We start from the raw sequence: 20,811 nt of genomic DNA on the forward strand, positions 1-20,811 counted from the left end.
AAGTCTGATCTTCAGCTCACTCTACAGCAGACACCTACATTACATCAAGTGGATGCATTGACTGCAGACTCGGTTTTGTTGCCCACCCACAGCTGTCTGGTCCCATTTAAGGCATCCGAGGGCATCCAGCAGGCCTTCAGCTGCTGCACCAGGACTGCCAGCCCTGTCATGTCTAACAGCCCTGCAGGGATGTCAAGTGGCATCTCAGATTGTACTTCCACGCTTAAGCGTGGGCAACTGAATTGCACTTTAGATGTCTTGGTTCTTTCTACAATCAATGGAAAAAGATGAGTGTGTCTAGACAGTGATCCAGCTTAGCTTAAGAGTTACTAAGGAGATGTGAATCGCTGCAGGTTCTTGTCTGTGACAGCTGTTCTCTTTCATCACTCAACATTTTTCATCGATACCTCCCACTGTCAAACACTGCTTTAATTTTACCCATTTTTACACCATCATATAGCTCTGCTGAACAAGTACAATCCACAAACTCAGCCAGGGACTCTTAGTTTAGATAAGAACCATCTCTCAAACGAGGCTGCGAGAAAATACAGACCACTGACCAGGGCATGGTTTCATGTTGTGGTTCATCTTTACCTCAGATGAGACAGGTTGCTGTGTTTGGGTTTGATTTTGATGGTGCTGGTGTCTAAGGACAGGTTAGTTCATATCTAAAGTGTCCATCTCTGCTTTGACCAGCAATTACTATTTCTTGAAAATTTCTGTTTGCTTTGAGTTTGATTTCCTTTCCTGAAATGTCCGTGGTCCTTTCTTTCGTGTCAATGTCTGACAAATTTTAAGTTTCTGTTTGAATAATGGTCATTACCCTTCTGCAGTAGGGGATTATTAGCAAGTTGATTTTTCTTGAAATTATTCATGTCTTGCTCCCCTACTTGTGTGATTTTGTAGGTCCCCAGCTACACCTGATATTTCTTAGTCAGCCTACCAACTGTTTGACAAGACTCCTCCAACAAGATCGCTCTGGATTTATGCAGGAGTTCTCAAAAATTTAATCTACCATTTCTTGATCTTTCAGGTAACTGAGGTACAATTCAGATACGTGCATGATTCATGATAATAAGTGGTTGTGAAAGAAGGACTGAAAATGCATTTGTCAGATAGAATGATAAATGTTATCAATCCATTTAAATGCTGTCTTCTAAGGAAGTAAAGCATTAAAAATTATCCAAAATTCTACCAGCATTGTGTAAGGGAGTGCACTAGTAGCCAATGAACAAAGTAAACATTGACATCAGGGCATCTAATTTTCATTTCAGCAGTCACCTCAGGAAAATTATTCCTGTGAAAGGTTAGCACATATAAAAAAGTTGTACTAAATCACAAAAATAACATTGAGTGAAGATTGCTAAGTGATATAGCTTGTTACTGTCTCAATTCTGGAAGTACTTACGGCAGAAAACAGCTTTCATTATGTGGATGAATAAAGCTTAGAAGAATAGAGTGCTAATTCATGACTGGTATTAACGAGGTGGGAATGTAAGACATAATGGTATGAAATTTGCTCCTCCTCACAGAAAAATCAGAAAAATATCATTGCCATACTGCTAGAAAAGCCTCTGTGCTTCAAATACAAGTGAACATTCCTAATTGGTATTTCATAAATCTTTCTCTCATTACAACTTATGAATATCCTTTCCTAGCTCCTCCTTTCTGCAGAGGGGGAAACAGCTGAGGGCACACATCCCTCTCTCCTAGCATGGACAGAAATTACAAGGACTCCACGCAAGCATGGATGCAGGAGCAATTTCAAAATGGGAACATGAATTAAACCCAGTTTCTACAGCTCCTCTGGGAGAGTATTTCTGAATTTCTATGTTTTAGCATGCAAAAAGATAACGAGAAAAATGCCTCACTTCTTTCTCCAGCTCTTTGACTTTGTTATTCAGTTGCTTCACTTTGGCTTTCTCACTCTCACTCTCGGCGGTTATCTCACGGTTCTTTTTGGCCAGTTCAACTATTTTAGTAGCTGCAACATCTCCAGCTAAACCAGACGCCCCTGAAAAGTACACGTAAAAGCAAAGGACATATCTTACAGGCAAGATTCAGAATAGATGGTGCTTTTGTTCTCTGTCCAGTGCACAATGTACTTTTATTGTCTAATCCATTTCTCTCAGAGCTGTGCCAGGCACTTAAATGAACAAGCGAGGGAAAAGAGGCATCAGTGATTCCAGCTGGACTGCTTGGTCCTTTGAGTCAGCATCACATTGTGGCTAGCAAAGCCCCATTTCACACTTCAGCAACAGCCACATGTCAGAAGGCCACAACAGCACTCGCATGTAGAAAGGGCAGAGGTGTTTTCTGCTCACTGCTGTGAAGGACTGTTACGAACAGGTTTTTGTGGCATATTACACAAAAAGACAACGCTCTATTTTGCACTTCTTGTTTACTACTGGAGGAGTTGCTGAAACAGAGGTGTGAACTTTTCTAGACATCTGTCCTAAAAGGTCAGGCACACTATTACAGTTGGGTCCTGGATAACATCCAGGAAATTTCATTGTGCCTATTTATATGACCCTTGTTATTATACATGGAGCCTTACTGTATTACTCATTTAATTGCTCTTTTAAACAGACAATTAATTCACCTTCTCATCAGAGAGGGTTTGGTTAGTGTCACGCATAAAGTAATCCCCAGGACTGGCTTGTGTATCACTTGGCCTTTGCTAACATCCCATAGGTGAAGGAAAGTTCTCACACAAGTGCAAAATCAGTATGATTGTGTACAATGTCCGTGGAAATCTCTAGCTCAGCAATGAATACGAGCCTGCAATAACAAATCCTTGGTGGGATATATGAAGATTGAACATGGCTGTTGTCATTCTTTTTAACTCTTTCACCCTCCTTCAGTGCTCTGAAGTAATGACTTTTGTACTGACATCTGTGAAGATTATATTCAAGAACTGGGGTGAGATGCAAGGATAAGATCACTCTCAAGTGAATTCTGAGTCCCATGAAACACCTAGAAATATTAAAGGGACTATGCAGAATATAGGAGAGAACATAATATGACCCCATGTCACTATTTAAAAATGATGTAAAGAAAATAATAAATTCATTATTTTTAAAAGCATTTCCACTGTTCTTACTCCTTTATCTGTGTGTTCAAGCTGCCACAAGCTGGCATATGAGTCAGCCAAAGAAGCTGCAACAGCACATCTGGCTCCTGGTCCTGACCCAGTAATAGCTTATCATCTCTCCTAAATACAAGCTACAGATAGCTTTTAAGAATTAAAGTGTAATTTAAACGTTATTTAGTTCTGCTTATTGCTGGTTTCTCCCTTCTCTACCAGCCTGGTCGTCACTGCTGTCCTGAACAACAGTGGCACCCAGTGGAGGAGGTGCAGCCTACACAGTTCAATTTTCAAAGGACACCCAAGCCACTTTAGAAGCTGGACTTTGCATTCAGCCAGCATCCTGCATGTGCCCTGTTCAGGCAAACAAAAGGAGCCTGAATGAAGAATTTAACACTACATAGCAGAGAAAGCTGCAACACTGCTCTTTGACATTGATAGAAAGATTTCCAATATATGGTTTCTACAAATCATGATTTTTTGAGCCAATAATAGCAAGTTTGCAGAAGATCTGTGAGGAACAGAGATCGCTGTGTACCCCCAAAGAGCATTATACATATATTAAGGGACATATAATTATCAATAACAATATTTTGCACCTTAGGTCTGACCTGTCTGACTACCAGAAGTCATTTGGTCCTTTCAATAGCACTCTAAGTAGTAGTATTCATATTTTGCAGCTCGTGAAACTGAAGGAGAGAGTAAGACACAGATCTCTAAGCATACATGTTGTTCCACATGTAAGTGCTATCATGTCAAACCATTGCGAGGCACTTCCCTCTGCAAATAAAGCAATGAGAGTCCTTACATGGGAGAGACATCGATGTTTAGGAAACTCTGGAAATGCTGAAGTGTCAGTTTAGACCCTTGCAAGTTTAGGTAGTCAAGCGTTGACTAAAACTACTAAATCCATACCCATGTGTCTAAGTATTTTCAAAGTTCAGAGCCAAATGGTTTCACTGCTATTGCAAATTACTGCAAGCTCAACAACAACTCTCTCTCAGTTGAGAGCTGGATTTTGGTTCTTCCTAGCAGAAGCTTGTTACAGGAGTGGAAACAGAGGCAACCACAACATGACTGAAATACTCCTTTTTCACACAAAGCAGGTAAAGAGATGTCACATGAATATTTCACTGCCAGGAGCTCACAATGAATCTGTTATCCTACCTCTATTGTCATCAGCACCAAGCAAACACTGGAACTAACATAGTGAGAATACAAAGTTACTGTGTTTACCTGACAAAGCCAATCTGTCCTCCTGTATTTTTTTCTCGAGTTGTTTTATTTCCAGATCTTTCTCTGACAGCACTTTGCACAGTCTACAGTTCTCATCTCGGACCTCTCGAAGCTGATCTTGAAGCTGCTCGTTCTCAACCTCAAGCAACCTGTGAAAAAATAAGCCATAATGGCAAATGTCACTGTAATGTGCTTCAAATAGATGCTTCCAGAAATAAAATAATGAAACTACTGTATGCTGGATGAGCTGAGCTTACCAGGAGTGAGTTTACTGAATTAAGCAGAATGTCCTGAACCTCAAATCAGAACACAAGCTAACGATCTGATCTATTCAGTTAACTTATTTCTTCAAAAATTCTGCATTTCCTTGTGTTATCTGGGGCAAAACATCACAGAACAGGTATCTTTTCAGGGCTCCTGAGGTTACTGAATAGCCTCATCTCACTAAGTCTTCCTTATCTGGTTCTTCAGAGGAAACCAGGCAAGCTCACCATTCCGCTTCCGTGACATTCAGGCTTTACTTTCTATACTTACCGAAGCCAATAGAAGCCAACAGAGCATCAAAAGCTGCTGCTGAGGTTCTTTCATTAAAAATAAATGCTTTATAGCAATTCACAAAAGACCAATTTCCATTGTCCTCATCTGATTTTTCTCAGAACCCCACCAGGATGGACAGGCATCAGTTTGTATTGTTAATGTTGCTTTTTGGAATTAATTTAGAAACAAAGACTATCAAAAAAGCCCTCTGAACGGGAGGAAATAGCCTTGCTTCTCGTATTCTTCAGTACATTTAGTAACATTTATGGGTTTCATCTCTCTAAGACATCCAGAGAATTAATAACATTAATCTCTTTGCTGTCCTTACACAATGGTTACTCCAAATGTCAAAACTAGAAGCTAAGGCCTCAGGGGCTCAATTCAATCGTGGGCACTCAGACATCTCAAATAGATGCCCCGGGATTATCTGAGCTCCACACGTGAGGCCAGCAGCTACAATGCAGAGTCCTTGGGAAAACTCCTGGGGCCCAGTCAGAAGATCGAGAGCATCTCAGAGAGCACTTGCCACCCAATACCCTACAGCATCTCAGATGTCCATAGACACCTAAGCCAGCCAGATAAATTGATCCCTAGATTCTTATAATCTACAGTGTGACCCTGAATGTCTACATTTTGGTGACTTAATCTGGAATAGTGTCCCACCCCTTTGGCCTATAGACAGGTTGCTCCAGACTACAACAGAAGTAGGTAGCTTGGATGATCACAGAGATTTGGATAAAGCCCAGAAGTTGTTACAATATATACCTGTGGCTATAGACACATCCACAGCCAGTCAGCTATCTCAATAGTCACCTAAATCGTTTCTATTCAAAAGTTTTAGCAATCTTTTTGCTCCAAGTGGACTTTGGAGCTTTTAAATGCATGCTCCATCTGTACATGTCAGAATAAATGACCCCTTAGAGCACTGCCATAAACAGCACAGTCAATTTATGAGACGATTCACAATCCATAATTAAGCAATGCACTTCTGTTTCAAAGCTGCAAATCAAAGGGAGATCAAAGGCAGCTGTTTACAAAGGAGAAGAAAGCAAGCAGCAATCTGAGCAGAGAAGAGGCAAAACTAAGTTATTCCCACATGTACCACTCATGGAAGTGAGCAACAAAACCGTGCAGATTTAATTAGAGACACATAGACAAAAATATTTTTAACATTTAGGGAATTAACATGAAAAAAAGTTCTAAGCTCTCAACACACCTGATCAGTGGTGTCTTCCTCAGAGCTGGCTTCCAAGTCTCGACAAAAAGCACTTACAGTAGGATGGACAGAAATCCCAACTGCACGGAGCTGGAGTCTCCTCCGAGAACCTTCTCCATCCCATTCCAGGCTGACTCTACATGTTACAAAGGAGGTAGCAGGTTCCACCCAAGTGGCCCAGCTACAGAAAGTCAGCCAAAAGAAACAGGCTGGAGAAACGTAACCCTTTTCACTCCAGTTCAAGGAAACAGAGCCAGGGGAAGCTTGTGAGCAAGGCCTACGACTGAAATTCAGGTGTCTTTCCCAACTCTTGTTAGAGATTCTCCATGTGACAGGGAGAATCACTGAATCTTAAATACACCAAACAGAACAGGAAGGATACAGTTACAGAAAGAACAAAACAGAAAGACAGAAATGTCAGCTAAACACTCGCCTAAACAAAATTTGGGAGTAGGACTGGAGGGAGGAAGGAAAAATGAACTCCCAAGGCTCAGAGGAAGGGAGACTTCTGAGAGGGGAATGTTTTCCAAGCGCTGCTATAAACATCACTGACGTGCTGAAATCACTGCCACTGCAGACCATATGGAGTCCTGTTATTCTGGAACAAGTTTCTAACGTGTTGTAATGGGAATACTGCAAAGTACATCCTGGTGAATCCCTTCCAGAAGCAGCTCCTGCCCAGATTTGATACACTCATAACTGCTCTTTGGCTGAACAGAGATGTACATAAGCAAAGGACAATCCAGATAAATCTGCTACACCTGCCATGTCAAATGGGGACTTTTAACAGAAAACAGAGGTAAGTAATAGCTCCTGAATTACTCAGACCTATACTACTGATCCATAAATGGCAGAGAACTGCTGGGACTCCTCTGTACTCTGCACCTCAGTGAATGCACACTGCACCAGGCTGTGCTCTGGGAGCGCCTAAGCCCCTCTCCTCCACCAGACAAATCCACATGTGAACTGTGGGAATCAGTCTCCCTCTCCATTAAAAAAAAAAATTAAAAAATCAGCTTTTCATAGTAATCTTCTATATACTATCAGAACAAAATGTTGAAGGGAAAAGGACAGCTGGCAGAGGTCAGATCAGAAGAATACATTGGCAAATCAGACAGTTGTGGTGAGGGACCTATGGGTAATGAAGACAATGTATGATGCAACGGTGAGAGCATTAGTTCCCAGGTCAGCTCCCTGACTCCACACAGACGTCCTTTGCAGCCTGAACACCACATTCCCAGAAGCACCTGAAAGTTGCGGTGGTTTGCTCCTGGGTTCCCTGCAACTCCACAGAAGCTCTGCTGCAGCTTATGCACTTGGGCATTTAAGGAAGCAATTTCAGAAACAAGGTGAGCAGGGAGTTGCCCAGAGTAACACAGAGGGGAAGATCAGCATTTAGGGACTAATAAACCTCGGTTAGTGGCTTGATAAACTTTGGTAGAGGTGCCCTTCCCCACTCCGGACTCTGGGAGGGGAAACTGTCTCAAAGGTACATGCCTAACTGTGGTTTTCCACCCATGATCTGCTGGTTTTGGCAAAGCTGCCAGTTCCTCCTTCCTGCCCCTGTATCACAGTATATCACCTCATCATGGTGCCAATAAAACAGTCTGTGGGGCTTAAGCTTTAAACTGGATCACTGAAATGACTTGAGATAAAAGCACCCTTGCCCCAGAAAGTGAACCCAGTTTCCAGCAAACAGCTGTATCAGCACTGTTGCAAGTGGTGAGCAGAAGCAGGACTTTCTTCAGGTGGCTTCACCACTAACACTGAGCAAATCCCTGAATAGCCGATGCTGCAGTAACTGCAGACATCTTTGGGGTGTGTCCAACTTCAGACCTGTTCTAGTTTGTAAAAAAAAAATATTAATTGGGTCAGAAAGAGAGACTGACTATATCCTAGGAGGAAGATCAATGATCTGAGCTGGGGTTTCAAATATCTGCTCCAGTAAATTGAATTATGCACTCAGCTCCAAAAACAAGATCGAGGGAGATCCACACCAGAACGTCCAATGTCCTGGTAATCCAGATACTACCCCAATGGGTGAGGTAAGACCCAAACCCCTGTCCCCAGTAAGATTTAAAACCCTACCTTGTATAACTCTGCCAAGTATCTTAGCCAGGAGGCAACGCTGCCTATGAGACCCTCCTATAGAGGTGGCTGTCTTTTGAGCTACTAAATCAGGTTATATTGCACAGCTTGCCAGGGGAACACTTTTCTGCACTGCAGGCCTTTGGTTTGCACCTATTAGCTGCTTTGCCCTCATCTGTCTTTGGAAATTATTCATGTAGGGAACCTGTTTGTTTACAAGGCTGGGCAGGAACTAACCAACAGTTCTGAGGATGTTAGTGATCCTGAACGACTGGATTTTGTCAGACAGTACCGAGCTGCCCTTAGCATGTCAGCTTTAACCCCTCTGTCGTTCTGCTCTTCATTTGTGAAACACTGATAATAAAGAGCATATCACAGTGCTCTGAGAATAATCACATTAGGGACAGCAAGAGTCTTCTCAGGATAATGAAAGTTCAATATGTGAAGACAGAAAGTGCTTTGTCAACTTATAACGAGTTTCATAAGATCATATGCACAATAGACTGCTGTGACTTCCTGAAGGAACGGTGCTGCTACACCTTTACCTTTTGCTGTCATCTTCATTTACAGGTTGACCTGTTTCAAATGGCTTTAGATCATTCGGGATTCTGAAAGTCTCCTCTGTGTTGCCATTATCACCCTTCTGGCTGTTCTGCTTTTCTTTCTTCCTCTCCATTAGATTTTGCAGTCGCCTTTGCTGTTGCTCTTGATAAGCCTTAAACTGGCTTTTAAAATGTTCATTCACTTTTATGTCTGACTCCATTGTTTACTAAAAGCATAACAAGAAGAAAATAAAAAGTGACAGAGAGCAGAGACCAACATCGCTTTGAAAAACATCCTCTTCTAGCAGCTGCTTCGCAGTTTTTCCTCACTGACCTCTGCACAGTCTCCCTGCCACCTCCTCCTCTCAGCCACTCTGCTCTACAGCCCCACTGCCTTGCTTCAAGTGCTTTTTTCCATAAACAGCTTTCAAACAGACTTCAAAAAAAAGTTTTTGGGTCTTTTTCACGCTAGCATTCAAAAAGCAATGTTTTAAAATGCTTTTAAAGAGATGTGTTTAAATAAACATTTTTACAGAAGAGCAAGTTGGGGTCAAATCCAAGGGAACGTGGCAACCACGTTGTACTGACTAAAGGGAACACCAACTGCTTATATCCATCCAGCCTTCCTTCCCACAAAGAAAGGTGCAGATCCCCCCAATTTTGGTTAATGTGGGACGACAGAGGAAGAAAGATCTCTATTTATCCTAGCGCTCCCTTTGGGCACTAGACACCAAAAGTGTGGCTTACATCTTCCCCCCAAATTTCTATACATTAAGTGATAACATTAAAGTGATAATATGACTACTCATTTAAATGTCTAGAGCTTTACTTAGTATGACTAAAGACGATCAGTTTTCTGACGTATTCCAGCCCCCTCTCCTTCTGTTTGACATTTGCTGTCAGTAAAAAATCTAGTGCACCTTTGGTCTAGGAAAAACAATCAGTAAAAACTTTCAAAGGCACACCCTCCACTGAGTAACGAACGCAGGCCCTTTCTCACACTAAGGCAGCAATCATCCCGATAAAGTGCTAAAATACACGCTATGTCCCTTTGTGCCTGCATGTACTGTGTGGGCAGAGCCGCACTGCGAGCACCTTTACCTCCACGCCTGCCTCTGGACACCGCGGGTGTGGACAAGGTGCGTTAGGGACTGACAAGTGCAAAGGGCGGAGTCCGGTGCCTCCGCACAGCCCACGGGCCTCGAGGGGTGATGTGACATGGGGGGAGAGATAGCCCGCGGGCAACCTTTAGCCCTCCAGCCTACCTGGGTACCGACTCCAAACGTGGCACGGAGGCACCTGCCACAGAGCTGCTGTGTGGGGACACGGGCTTCCCTCTCCTCCCCGCCCAACGCCCGCCTCGTCCTGCGGCCTGACAGGGCCTGACAGGGCCGCACCGCCTCCCCCACCCCCCTGCCTACCGAAACCGCCTTCCCCGGCCCCGAGGGCAACGGGAGGGTCCCCCCGGCCGCCCGCTCCCGCCTCGGCAGGGCCGGGCCCGGCTGCTCCGGTTCCGCTCCCGGCGCGGCCGCGGCCCCACGCGGTTCCCACAGCAACGGCGCCAAGGGCAGGGGAAGGGCAGGGCCGCGCACGCGCCGAGCGCGGGAGGGCGCCGCCGGCGGGGCGGGGCGCGCGCCCGTCCCCTCAGGGCCGCCGCCATGACGGCTCCGCTCGGCCGCGGGTCCCGGCCGCAGGGCCTGAGACCGGCCCCTCGGGGTTACGGCGGTGACGGGAGCGGGGCTGCCCCAGCTCCACCCCGGTGAGGGAGACCTGTGAGAGCCAGCAGCCAAGGGCAGCTGGGAGTGCCCTTTCCAGTAGCATTGCACGCTCTCAGGTGGTTTTTATTCATGTATATAAGCTCACTCCATCCCTCCGCAGGAGGCTGCACGTACAAGGGGAACCCAAACAAATCCATAGCCAAACACTCGTTATCTCCAGTGCTCACACATTTATTCATATCCCACTGCTCTGTACAACGTCACAGTCGGAGATGCAGTATGTACCCTGCGGTATTTATTACAAAGAGACATCATACTGTCACCATGGAATGTAAGCTAAGAGGAGAAAATGAGTTTTCTACAAATTGGCTTTATCAACACATTTATTTTTGTGACTGCTGTTGGAGGTACAAGGGGTTCGAGTGTAAAACAACAGTGGCAAATCAGACAAGGGTTTTAACACCTCATCAAGGACAACAGGGGCTTTTCAGATTTAAATGTTTTAAAATTTCTATGGCAAATGATACTCCAGAAATCAGATCTAGATCATACACTTTTAAGAGCATCAGAACACCAAATCAAACTTTAGTTTTCACAATATGTATTTTAAATGTTACATTTAAATGTTATTCAGAAGAACACTGTAAATAAAGTTACAAAATATAGTAATCCAAGAGTCTGAAAATCTATAGTAAAAATAGGGAGCCTGTGTCTTCATTAACAATGAATAAATATAACATTTAAATAGCTGCAACATACCAAATACTTATGCCTTAAATAAAAAAATAGATGTTTATATCTCTCTTAATATTTTATAAGTCATTTAGTGCTACTGGAAGCTTCTAAATTACAAGCTGGAGGCTGACAAATACACAGGATAGAAAACGACAACAAAGAATTCACAACATGATCTTACCGATGTGGCCTCTGCATTCTGCCTGAGGCCTAACAGAAGCTGGTTCAGACTTTGTGGTTTTGGGCAACGGCAGCAAAAAGTAGTCAGAATTTTAGGACTGAGTAGAGGGGAAGATAAAGGGATTGTAGTCTACTATATCCCCTAAAAACTGGGATATGGTAGTGTCAATCAGAAAGAACCAGCCCCTGATACCCGCTCCCCCAGTGCGCAATCATTTCGGGTGCCAGCTTCAAGACACTGTACCACACACAAAATAGATATCGGGCAATTCTCTAATACCATGTTGTTACTTTTTTCCTCAAGAACCCCTCGATGTGAGGTTTGTAGCTGCAATACACAGGCCATCATCGAGAGAGAGATTTCAGACAGCTTTCCATTACTCCTTGGGCTTCACCACGTACTCCTTAAACATTGAATACAGCACACCTACAAGGCAGAAATACAAGCACAATTAGGAAGCTGGGTTAAATAGGAAATAATGGGTTTCAAAATCTGAACAGTAAGAGACATTCTCAACAATAATGTTTCCCCTCCTCTTCTGCTGTCTGTATTATTTTTTTTTAATAGCAGTGATGAACACTACAAAATTCTTCATATATAGGGAAACTGGATAGGAAAAGATACTGATATGAAAATATACTGGATATGAAAATGCAGATGCTCAGCCAATTCTAGTTTGCTTTGCAGCCAAAGTCAAGCTTCTCTGTTTTACCTTCTGGGAATACACTATAGACAAACAGTATTTCACAGGATATACATTTACACAAATGCACAGCTGCAATACTTAGATGAGACCTGGGATGTACAAATCCCTCAGTATGTTCAGGGACACAATTCCAGTCCTGGAAAAATATATATATATAAATATATATAATACCACAGTCCACACAAGCTGATTTTCCAATGGATTAAATTCAGGGAAATTTGCTACAGGCAGGTACAGTGGAACTCCCTACTACAGATATATATCCCAGAGCTTCAGGGATATGCATTATAGCAGAGCTTTGCTGGATGGAGGAGGCTGATCTGCAGCTTCCCCTCTCCAAGCACTGAGGAACTGCAGCTATTGCCCTCTGAGGTCTGTGAATGTATCCCTTAGTCCTCAACCCCCTCCAGCCTTGCCCAACATCCCTCCCTCTCGGAAGAAGACACCATTTAGCATACCCCTCTCTTCAGAGTCCTTTTCTGTAGGGGAAACCATCTGCCTCCGCAGTCTTCCCTTGCCCCCTTGGCTGTCATTTTGGGTCCCAGCCATTTCATGTTATTCCAAACTCTTGCTCAGAAATGCTCTACTCTCCTTACAGAAGCTTTCATGTGTAAGCTAGTGAACCAGAGCTGAGAGTCCTTGCCGTGACAGCTGAGCAGCAAGTGTGACATACTAACCCACTTCACAGGTTGTGGTGTGTAAATTGCTGGGTATTCCCTTGGGGGTCTGCCAAGAGGACGCCCCCTCCCAGAAAAAACAATCACCCTCCCGGAGAGACAATTAACCACATCAGAGCTGCACATTGTGAGCAATGACATGCTGAAGTTTAAGTCTGAGCCGAGGGAGACGTGCTGATAAGGGCTGTCTCGTGGAAATCGAGTGTCTGCACAGCCCAATTCAGAAACAGCAACATATTTACAAGGGAAAATATTAATGTCCAATAGTTGGGTTTTTTTTTCTTTGCCTCTAATTTAAACATCTGCAAAACCTCACATGCTTCCCACGTCTAAAAGCAGTCAAAATTTCTACTCAAAGTTAGTTCAGTTTAATATTAAATACGTGTACTTAAACATCACGTTACTCCAGAAAGGCTGAGCAAACACCAGTAACAACCATAAACATCCTGAAATATGATGGCCTGGACACTCCCACCTGAGGATATTTCACGCACACTGTATTATCCACTGGGAGAAGAGACACCAGAGGTTCTCTGTGGTTTGCCAGTGCCGAGGACGGCCTCCAACTCGGTACGTACCACACGTTATCGCTCCCACGACGAAGCCCTGGGCTGCCACGCGCATGTGAATCAGGTGAAGAGACATTTTCATGTCACCTCTGTGCTTCAGTCTGTACAGCCCGTAGCCAACCACCACGGCGAAGCCAGCCATCCCTGCAAGGCAAGGAAAGCATCGCTCTGAGTCGAGATCCAAGTCTTGGAGATGTGTGAAGTGACCCACCTCAACAAGATAACCTGGGAATAACCATGTTTTGATCTAATCACTCTGGTTTGTCTAAGTCCTGGCCACAGCAGTAACCCACGGTGTTTCTCACATATTTTTCAGAAAGCACATGTACTGCTGCTCTTGTACCTCTTTCCTGGAAGGAAGCTCACACCCTGAGAACACCGCTCAGCTGCAGCTCGGACCCTCGGTGTGTGGATGCACCCTGACGTACCCACCAGCCTGCTGATATTGCTGTTTTGGGTGTTGTCACATTTGGCCAGCTTTCACTGGGACAGGACATGTCATATGTTACTTGTCCTGTGCTGGGGAAGAGAGGTTCAGCAAGGTCTCTTTCACGGGGCTGGAGTTCACTTTTAGGCCTATGACAGACCAAACGCAGCCCCGGCTGTGCCATCTCCAACCTGTGCGCACTGACGCTCTCACAGAACACACAGCAGCAATGCACAAAATTCCCCAATTCCATCCACTTTATACCACATTTAGGATGATTATTTACATAGTTCAAAGGAGGCTGCCAAGTTTTAAGTGTTGTTTATATTTTACTGACGAGAGCCCAGACAGCTTGGCTCCCCGAACACGAGTATTACCAGTTCCACTTGTGAAGCTGTAAACCCTTAGTTCATTGCTGCATGAGCCACGTGGTAGAATCATAGAATCGTTTTGGTTGGAAAGGACCTTTAAGATCATCAAGTCCAACCGTTAACCCAGCACTGCCAAGCCCACCACTAACCCATGTCCCTCAGCACCACATCTACACAGCTTTTAAATCCCCCCAGGGATGGTGATTCCACCACTGCCCTGGGCAGTCTGTTCCAGTGCTTGACAACCCTTTTGGTGATGAAATTGTTCCTGATCTCCAATCTAAACCTCCCCTGGCACAACTTGAGGCCATTTCCTTTCTTCCTATCACTTGTTACTTGGGAGAAGAGACTAACACCCACCTTGCTACAACCTCCTTTCAGGCAGTTGTAGAGAGAGAGAAGGTCTCCCCTCAGCCTCCTTTTCTCCATACTAAACACCCCCAGGTCCCTCAGCCGCTCCTCATCACACTTGTGCTCCAGACCCTTCACCAGCTTCGTTGCCCTTCTCTGGGCCCGCTCCAGCACCTCAAGGTCTTTCTTGTAGTGAGGGGCCCAAAACTGAACACAGGATTCGAGGTGCGGCCTCACCAGTGCGAAGTACAGGGGGATGATCCCTGCCCTAGTCGTGCTGGCCACACTATTTGTGGTAGCTTCATTAAATACTAATTAAGAGTTTCAGGACCTTCAAACTAGCTCTGACACAGGCTGAAGTTAAGTTCTGCTAACCTGCTTGGGAGAACCAGAACTCGAGGAGTTCATAGTACACACTAGTTCGTAGTACACTCTAGTGAGCTGGAAAGCAAAGTCCTGTGACCAGAGGAACCAGGGATGGATATCTGTTGGCAAACACTTGGAACAGTTCACCCCAAGTGACCCGACTGCTCTCCATTTAAAGTGCCTGGAAATGAAAACGTGTCTCGTGTCAGAGGCAGTTCCTGATTGGAGAAAAGCTCTCAGGATGACCATGATTGATCCTCTCCCTCCTCAGAGGCTTTTTCAAGGTCTCGGGAGAGAGGCTGAGAACTTTAACAACCTCCTCAAACTGGGGTACCCCAAAACCTACTAAGAAAATGCATTTTAAACTAAGGGATGGAAGCAGAGAAGGGTGAAATGTTTAGCAGTTGGGCTGTATTTTAGGTACTTCTGTTTTGTATTTTGTTAGCTTTAAAGTCACTTCGTAGTGATCACGTAATTCCCACTAACTGTACTCCAGACCACACTCCTTACCACATAACAGGATCACTCGAACACCTTTAAGCTCACCTAAACAGTCTTTCAGGGTTTGTTGGGTTTGTTTTTTTCCTTGTAATTGTAGGTTCTGGACAAATACCAGAACAAATACCATTCCGGGCAGAAGAGTACTGCTGTCACCACACAAAAAGCCTACAGGAGGAAGTGAATTCAAAGTAACTTCCTGTTCACAGGGAAACGGTGAGCAGTGACGGTGTTTACCCATGAAGAGAACGATCTACGTAACCACATTTCTTCATCTTTAAACTTACCGATGGGTACAAATGGCGTCTCTTTAAATTTTCTTAACAGCTTCGATGTCTGGCTGCTGTCAGTCTCATACTCAGAGAAAACAGGTTCCTGATTGGGTGACATGGTGGCTGCGAAGACAAAGAGTCTCTCTTCAGGTTTTAGAAACACCAAGTTAAGCGAACGTTTAGAAAAAGAAAATCCCTTGTGTATTCCACTAGTCACAAATGTCCACGTGGTGAGGTACAAGCACAAGAGCTAGACTCGAGCTGATGAGGTACACACAGATGATTTAATTCAAGTGAAGTCTTAGGAAGCAAGATCGTTGCATACTAGAACACATAAGGACAGGACAAAAAAAAAGGTAGTGAAGCAACAATTTTCTGCCATCCCTTTGCACACCGTTACAGATCCCAGCGGCCCCCTACACGCTCACAGGCAGCGAGAAGCCACTGAAAGCTTTGGTCACTGCCTGCGTTTCCTTTTCGGGCTTCCATCCTCCACCACACTGCTTTGTTTTCACAGGCTATTCCTGAGCTCAGAGAAGTTCTTTCCTCCCCTGTTGCTCCCTGCCAAGAACAGCCACCGAAGCGCTCCGGGTGGGAAGCGTGAGCTGCTGCGGAAGGTCAGCCCTACCTGGCTGCTCATCAGTCACTCCTACTGCCTACCCACCTCCGTCACCACTTCAACAGTTTCAAACTCCCGCTAGAGAACACAGGAGTGTAAAATGGCAGCTGCTGAGGAGCCGGAGCGAGTCTTGAAGCCCTTGAGAGGCACAGACTCCTGCGGGGACGCATCAGGAATATGAGCGGAGTTCCCATTGCAGCACAGATGATTTCTCACCTGGCCCCAAGGGGGTAAAAAAGTGGCAGCAAGAAGGTCTCTACTCACTGAGCCGTCATCACCCAGCCAGTGCGACCATCCGCCAAAACTTCCAGCTTGTCATGCCGGCCCCGTCACACATTACACCAAGACCTGTCCCATCTCCAGTGCTCAGCATAAGCATCATCCTTCAATTAGTGCCTATTTCTGTTAGCACAATTAGCTCAGCAACATCACAAAGGTCTCTGCTAGAAAAATCACTGCCGGTATTGTTCCAGTTTTGCCATCAACATGCTCAGCAGCAAAATACAGCTCGGCCTCACGTGGAAGTACTCCAAGCTATTGAAATAAGCCAACAGGAATTTAATTTAAGCACAGGCTAGCAAACACATGCAAAAAAATACATTTCCACCATGGATGAATTCCCTGGTTAAGCAGCATTTTGTGCACATCCATCTCAGCAGACTGACTTTTTTGAACTAAACGCGCAAACCATTTCCTCTGCAGGCCGAAGGATTTGGTCTCTCTGCACCTGCTACAGCTACCCTTGTTTGCTAAATAGAAGTTATATTTTAGGCTAACTCATTCGGAGAAGGAAACGTGAGTGCATCCCGTCACTCAGGAGAGGTGCAGACAGCCAAAGGTGAGATTTACACGAGAAAAGGGTATCGAGAAGTGAATCAGTTTGTCCACTGTGAGAGGTTTCCACGACCTTCAGCTCAGGCAGAGGCCGGGGTGGGCATGGGGCAGAGGACACCGGCCGGAACACGCGTCCCGGCTGCCCTGACCTTGCAACACCCGCAGCGGGGAGGCGCGGGGCACCTGCGCGGCCCCCCACGGGGGACAGCTCTGACACGGGCGGGACCGCGACAGGTTCCAGCGCCCCTCCCGGCAAGGGCGCGACCCTGGGCACCACCACGTTGCCTTCCCCTTGCCCAGACCCACACCGGGCTCCTGCCTTGCCTCAGCCCCAGCTCCCCGCACCCCACGCCGGGCTCCTGCCCTACTCCAGGCCCAGGCGCCTCCACCCACAGAGGGCCTCTGCCCCAGATGCCACCCCCCACAGCTCCCCCGCGCCCCAGCTTATCCCCCATCTCCCCGTGGCCCCGGGTCCCCCCCACCCCGATCCGATCCGATCCGATCCGATCCGCCCCGGCCCTCACCACGCGGCCGCCGTTGCCCCTCACCGCTCCCGGTACCGGCCGGCGTCTGCCGCGCCTGGCCCCGCCCCCCGCCTCTTATTGGCCGGCTCCGCCCCGCCCTCTCCCCCGCCGGGCGCTCGCCGGCCGAGAACCACAGCTCCCAGCGTGCCGCGCGGCAAGCCCGCCCGCCGCCAGCCAATCCAGAGCGCGACCAGTGACGCCGCGTCCTTACGCGGGCGGGGAGGCGGGGCGGGCCGTGACGTCAGCGCGGGGCTCGCCGCATTGCGGCGGGAGCGGAGTCACGGGGGAGGCGGTGGCGCCTGGCCCGCCGCTAGGGGGCGCTGTGGGGCGGGGTCACAGGCAGCCCCTGTCCGGCTCGGCCCGGCCCTGCCCGCAGCCCCAGCCCGCTCCTGCCAGCCCCTGTCTGCCCCTGCCTGCTCCTGCCCGCACCTGGAACCTGCGAAATGTGGCAGCTGGGTGCGGCCCTGCCGGAAACTGAGCGTTTCCCTGTGCCCCGGGGCAGGGCTGGGCAGGAGCAGCCGGGGTTTGTAAAACCTGGAGACTTTGGGTTCAACTTGGTGACATGTTTCACCCCAACAAGGGGAGGTTTAGGCTGTCGTTTTGAGGATGGAAAAGCAGGCTGCAGCTTTTTCTGCAACTTGGTGGCTTTTGGCTTTGAAAGCTTCTCAGAATCACAGAATCAATCAGGTTGGAAGAGCCCTCTGAGATCATCAAGTCCAACCGTTGCCCTGACACCACCATGGCAACTAGACCATGGCACTAAGTGCCATGTCCGGTCTTTTCTTAAACCCCTCCAGAGATGGTGACTCCACCACCTCCCTGGGCAGCCCCTTCCAATGGCTAATGACCCTTGCTGAGAAGAAATGCTTCCTAATGTCCAACCTGAACCTCCCCTGGTGAAGCTTAAGGCTGTGTCCTCTTGTCCTATCGCTGGTTGCCTGGGAGAAAAGGCCGACTCCCACTCTGCTACAACCTCCCTTCAGGTAGTTATAGACTGCAATAAGGTCACCTCTGAGCCTCCTCTTCTCCAGGCTAAACACCCCCAGCTCCCTCAGCTGTTCCTCATAGGTCAGACCCTCCAGACCTGTCAGTATAAACTCACACTTTGACATCAAGCGGAAGTTCTTCAGCAAAGTCAGAGCCCAGCTTCCTCTTGGTCTGATTTTCTTTGTCCTGCCAGTGAGTTGACTTATTGACTACTTTTTCCTGAATTTCAGCCTTCAGGCAGAGCTCGCTCCGTCCCCACTGTATGCCAGGAGTGGATTTTGAAGCCCAAAGACAACTTAGAAATTGCTCCTGAGTTTGAACTGAACTCCAGAGCAGGAGGAAAAACCTCTGGGATCCTGAAGGTGCCTAAAACCTTCCCCTAAACCCAGGGGTAGCTCATAAGAGCAAAACAGCACAGAAAAGTCCTTCTCTCCCAAAACCATGCCCTGTTTTGCAGTGCTCCGGTGCGCTGTTCGTGACTCCCCATCTCCGAGCACGGGGGGAAGCAGAGCTGCTGCTCCCACGGGGCCACTCCACAGCTGACACGCGGCATTTTCGGCAGCATAAAAGAAAGTAGCTCGGATAACCATTTGTTAGTACCGCTGTGTCACTCTAAATGTCCTTCTCATTGTGGGTAATCTGGTTACTTTAATTGCCAAAGCCATTAGGGCTCTGCAATTTGAAAGAAAAAAAAAATCTATGCAATTACCAGCTCCGGAATTGAGTTAAAATCTTGTGATAAATTACAGTGAAAGCTACTTTCTCCGGTGACTCTCAGAGGCACATTTAATTCCCTGCAGCTCTCGCTTCAGGGGAGAAACTCAATTAAAAACAAAAACTTATTTCATTTTAATTGCTGGGCTAATGAATCTGCTGTAACCTGTAGCCTCCCTGTGTGCGTGTCCAGCACCTTGGCTTTATGACCAGCTTCTTGCTCCCTCCTAATGTGTATGTTGCCCATATATATTTTTTATAGGATATCTTTTAAATGCAAGCACGTGTGTACACCAGCTGATGGTGGCGAACATGGGAAGGGGTAAAAATAATGTATTTCTCTCTGTGGATCCGCCTGGGTTTATAAAGTGCAACCAGGGTTGGTCCAGGGGATGGCCTTGTCATGGGCAGGGTGTTCCCCATGGTCCTGTTTGGTGGTGAGATGAGGGAAATGAACCAGAGGGTGACCACTCACCGATGGCGGTGTTCTAAAACCTCTCCAATAAACCCATTTATCAAAGACACCTTTGGCAGATGAGTGACGGGTCATGCCATGAAGCTGTCTCCAAAACGTCCCTGTGGCAGTATCAGGAGCCTGGCACATCTCTGCTGTGGTTGATCTCTGCATGTTCAACCATGGCAATAAGCTATTTATTCCACTACCACTTGCAAGGCTTCGCTTCTGCCTGCAAAGACATGTGATTGACCCCATGGAGCCACCAGCACTCACCGACGCTGACCGTGTCCCTGCCAGTAGCTGTTTCTGCTCTTGCAGGGGGTGAGGATCCTGCAGCAGATCCAAGTAGCACGTGGCTGGTTCAGATTTACTGGAAAAAATGCAGTTTTCTGTACCAGGGCCTCAGCCTCAGGAGCTTCATGGTGCAGAGAGAAAGCAGGTCCAGTCCTGCCCAGGGGAGCTGGGAGGTGAGCGAGGTGAACATCATCTCAATATCCATCTCTCAGGCAATGGCAGATATTTCCATTCATTAAAGCTTTTAGAAAACAAAATAACAAGAGGGAGCTTGTTGCCACATCTGGGGTTGGGATGCAGCAAACCCAGGTCCAACAGGGAAAAAGGAATTAGGGACAGATTGCTTGTTTGGGAGGAGATGAGGTGGAGAAAAGGGAATGATCAAGATGGACGGGGAAAAGCATGCATGGAGAAATGGAGAGAAGGAGGGCAAAAGGAACTGGTTATGTTTAAGCAAGTGGCTGGTCTGTGTGCTTGTCTGGGTGACCCTGGTCTAGCACATCCCAGAAAAACCTACTTCAGACTATTTTGTGGGTTATCTCTCTCACCTGTACATGCTGGCATGCACGGGATCCACCAGCCATCCTCATGTTGTGCTGACGTGGGTCCTTGGTCCCAGCAGCTCTGGCCATCCCTAGCATGGTGCCTGACTTGAGCTATACAAGAGCAGGTTGTATTTCTCAAGGAGGGGTGCTGAGTCGCCACAGCACCCGTGACAGGAGGCACTGCGGTCCTGATGGGTATCTCAAGGGGCAAAGCCCAACTCTGGGTGCAGGCGCCAGCTGTAGATGTTGTAGAGGGACA

The 20,811-nt window shown here is 46.8% G+C and overlaps 2 protein-coding genes across 3 annotated transcripts in view; both read right to left on the reverse strand.

The window, feature by feature from the left end:
- The window catches only part of CCDC13 (coiled-coil domain containing 13), a 40,319-nt gene extending 30,264 nt beyond the window's left edge, over positions 1-10,055 (reverse strand). For both annotated transcript variants that reach the window (XM_068405113.1, XM_068405112.1), the window contains exons 1-4: positions 9,973-10,055; positions 8,711-8,934; positions 4,325-4,473; positions 1,872-2,014 (exon numbers count right to left, since the gene is read on the reverse strand). In XM_068405113.1, coding sequence (XP_068261214.1) covers positions 1,872-2,014; positions 4,325-4,473; positions 8,711-8,928 — 510 coding nt within the window. In that variant the 5' untranslated portion in view covers positions 8,929-8,934; positions 9,973-10,055. The remainder of the gene's footprint in view (positions 1-1,871; positions 2,015-4,324; positions 4,474-8,710; positions 8,935-9,972) is intronic.
- Positions 10,056-10,635: 580 nt separating this feature from the next.
- Positions 10,636-17,624, reverse strand: HIGD1A (HIG1 hypoxia inducible domain family member 1A). The gene is made up of 4 exons (XM_068405160.1): positions 17,556-17,624; positions 15,594-15,701; positions 13,303-13,437; positions 10,636-11,767 (listed from the first exon to the last, which is right to left on the reverse strand). The coding sequence occupies exons 2-4, from the start codon at positions 15,694-15,696 to the stop codon at positions 11,718-11,720; spliced, it is 288 nt and encodes a 95-aa protein (XP_068261261.1). The 5' UTR covers positions 15,697-15,701; positions 17,556-17,624; the 3' UTR covers positions 10,636-11,717.
- Positions 17,625-20,811: the final 3,187 nt, after the last annotated feature.

Source organism: Nyctibius grandis, chromosome 7 (assembly GCF_013368605.1).
Source record: "Nyctibius grandis isolate bNycGra1 chromosome 7, bNycGra1.pri, whole genome shotgun sequence".
NCBI lineage: Eukaryota > Metazoa > Chordata > Aves > Nyctibiiformes > Nyctibiidae > Nyctibius > Nyctibius grandis.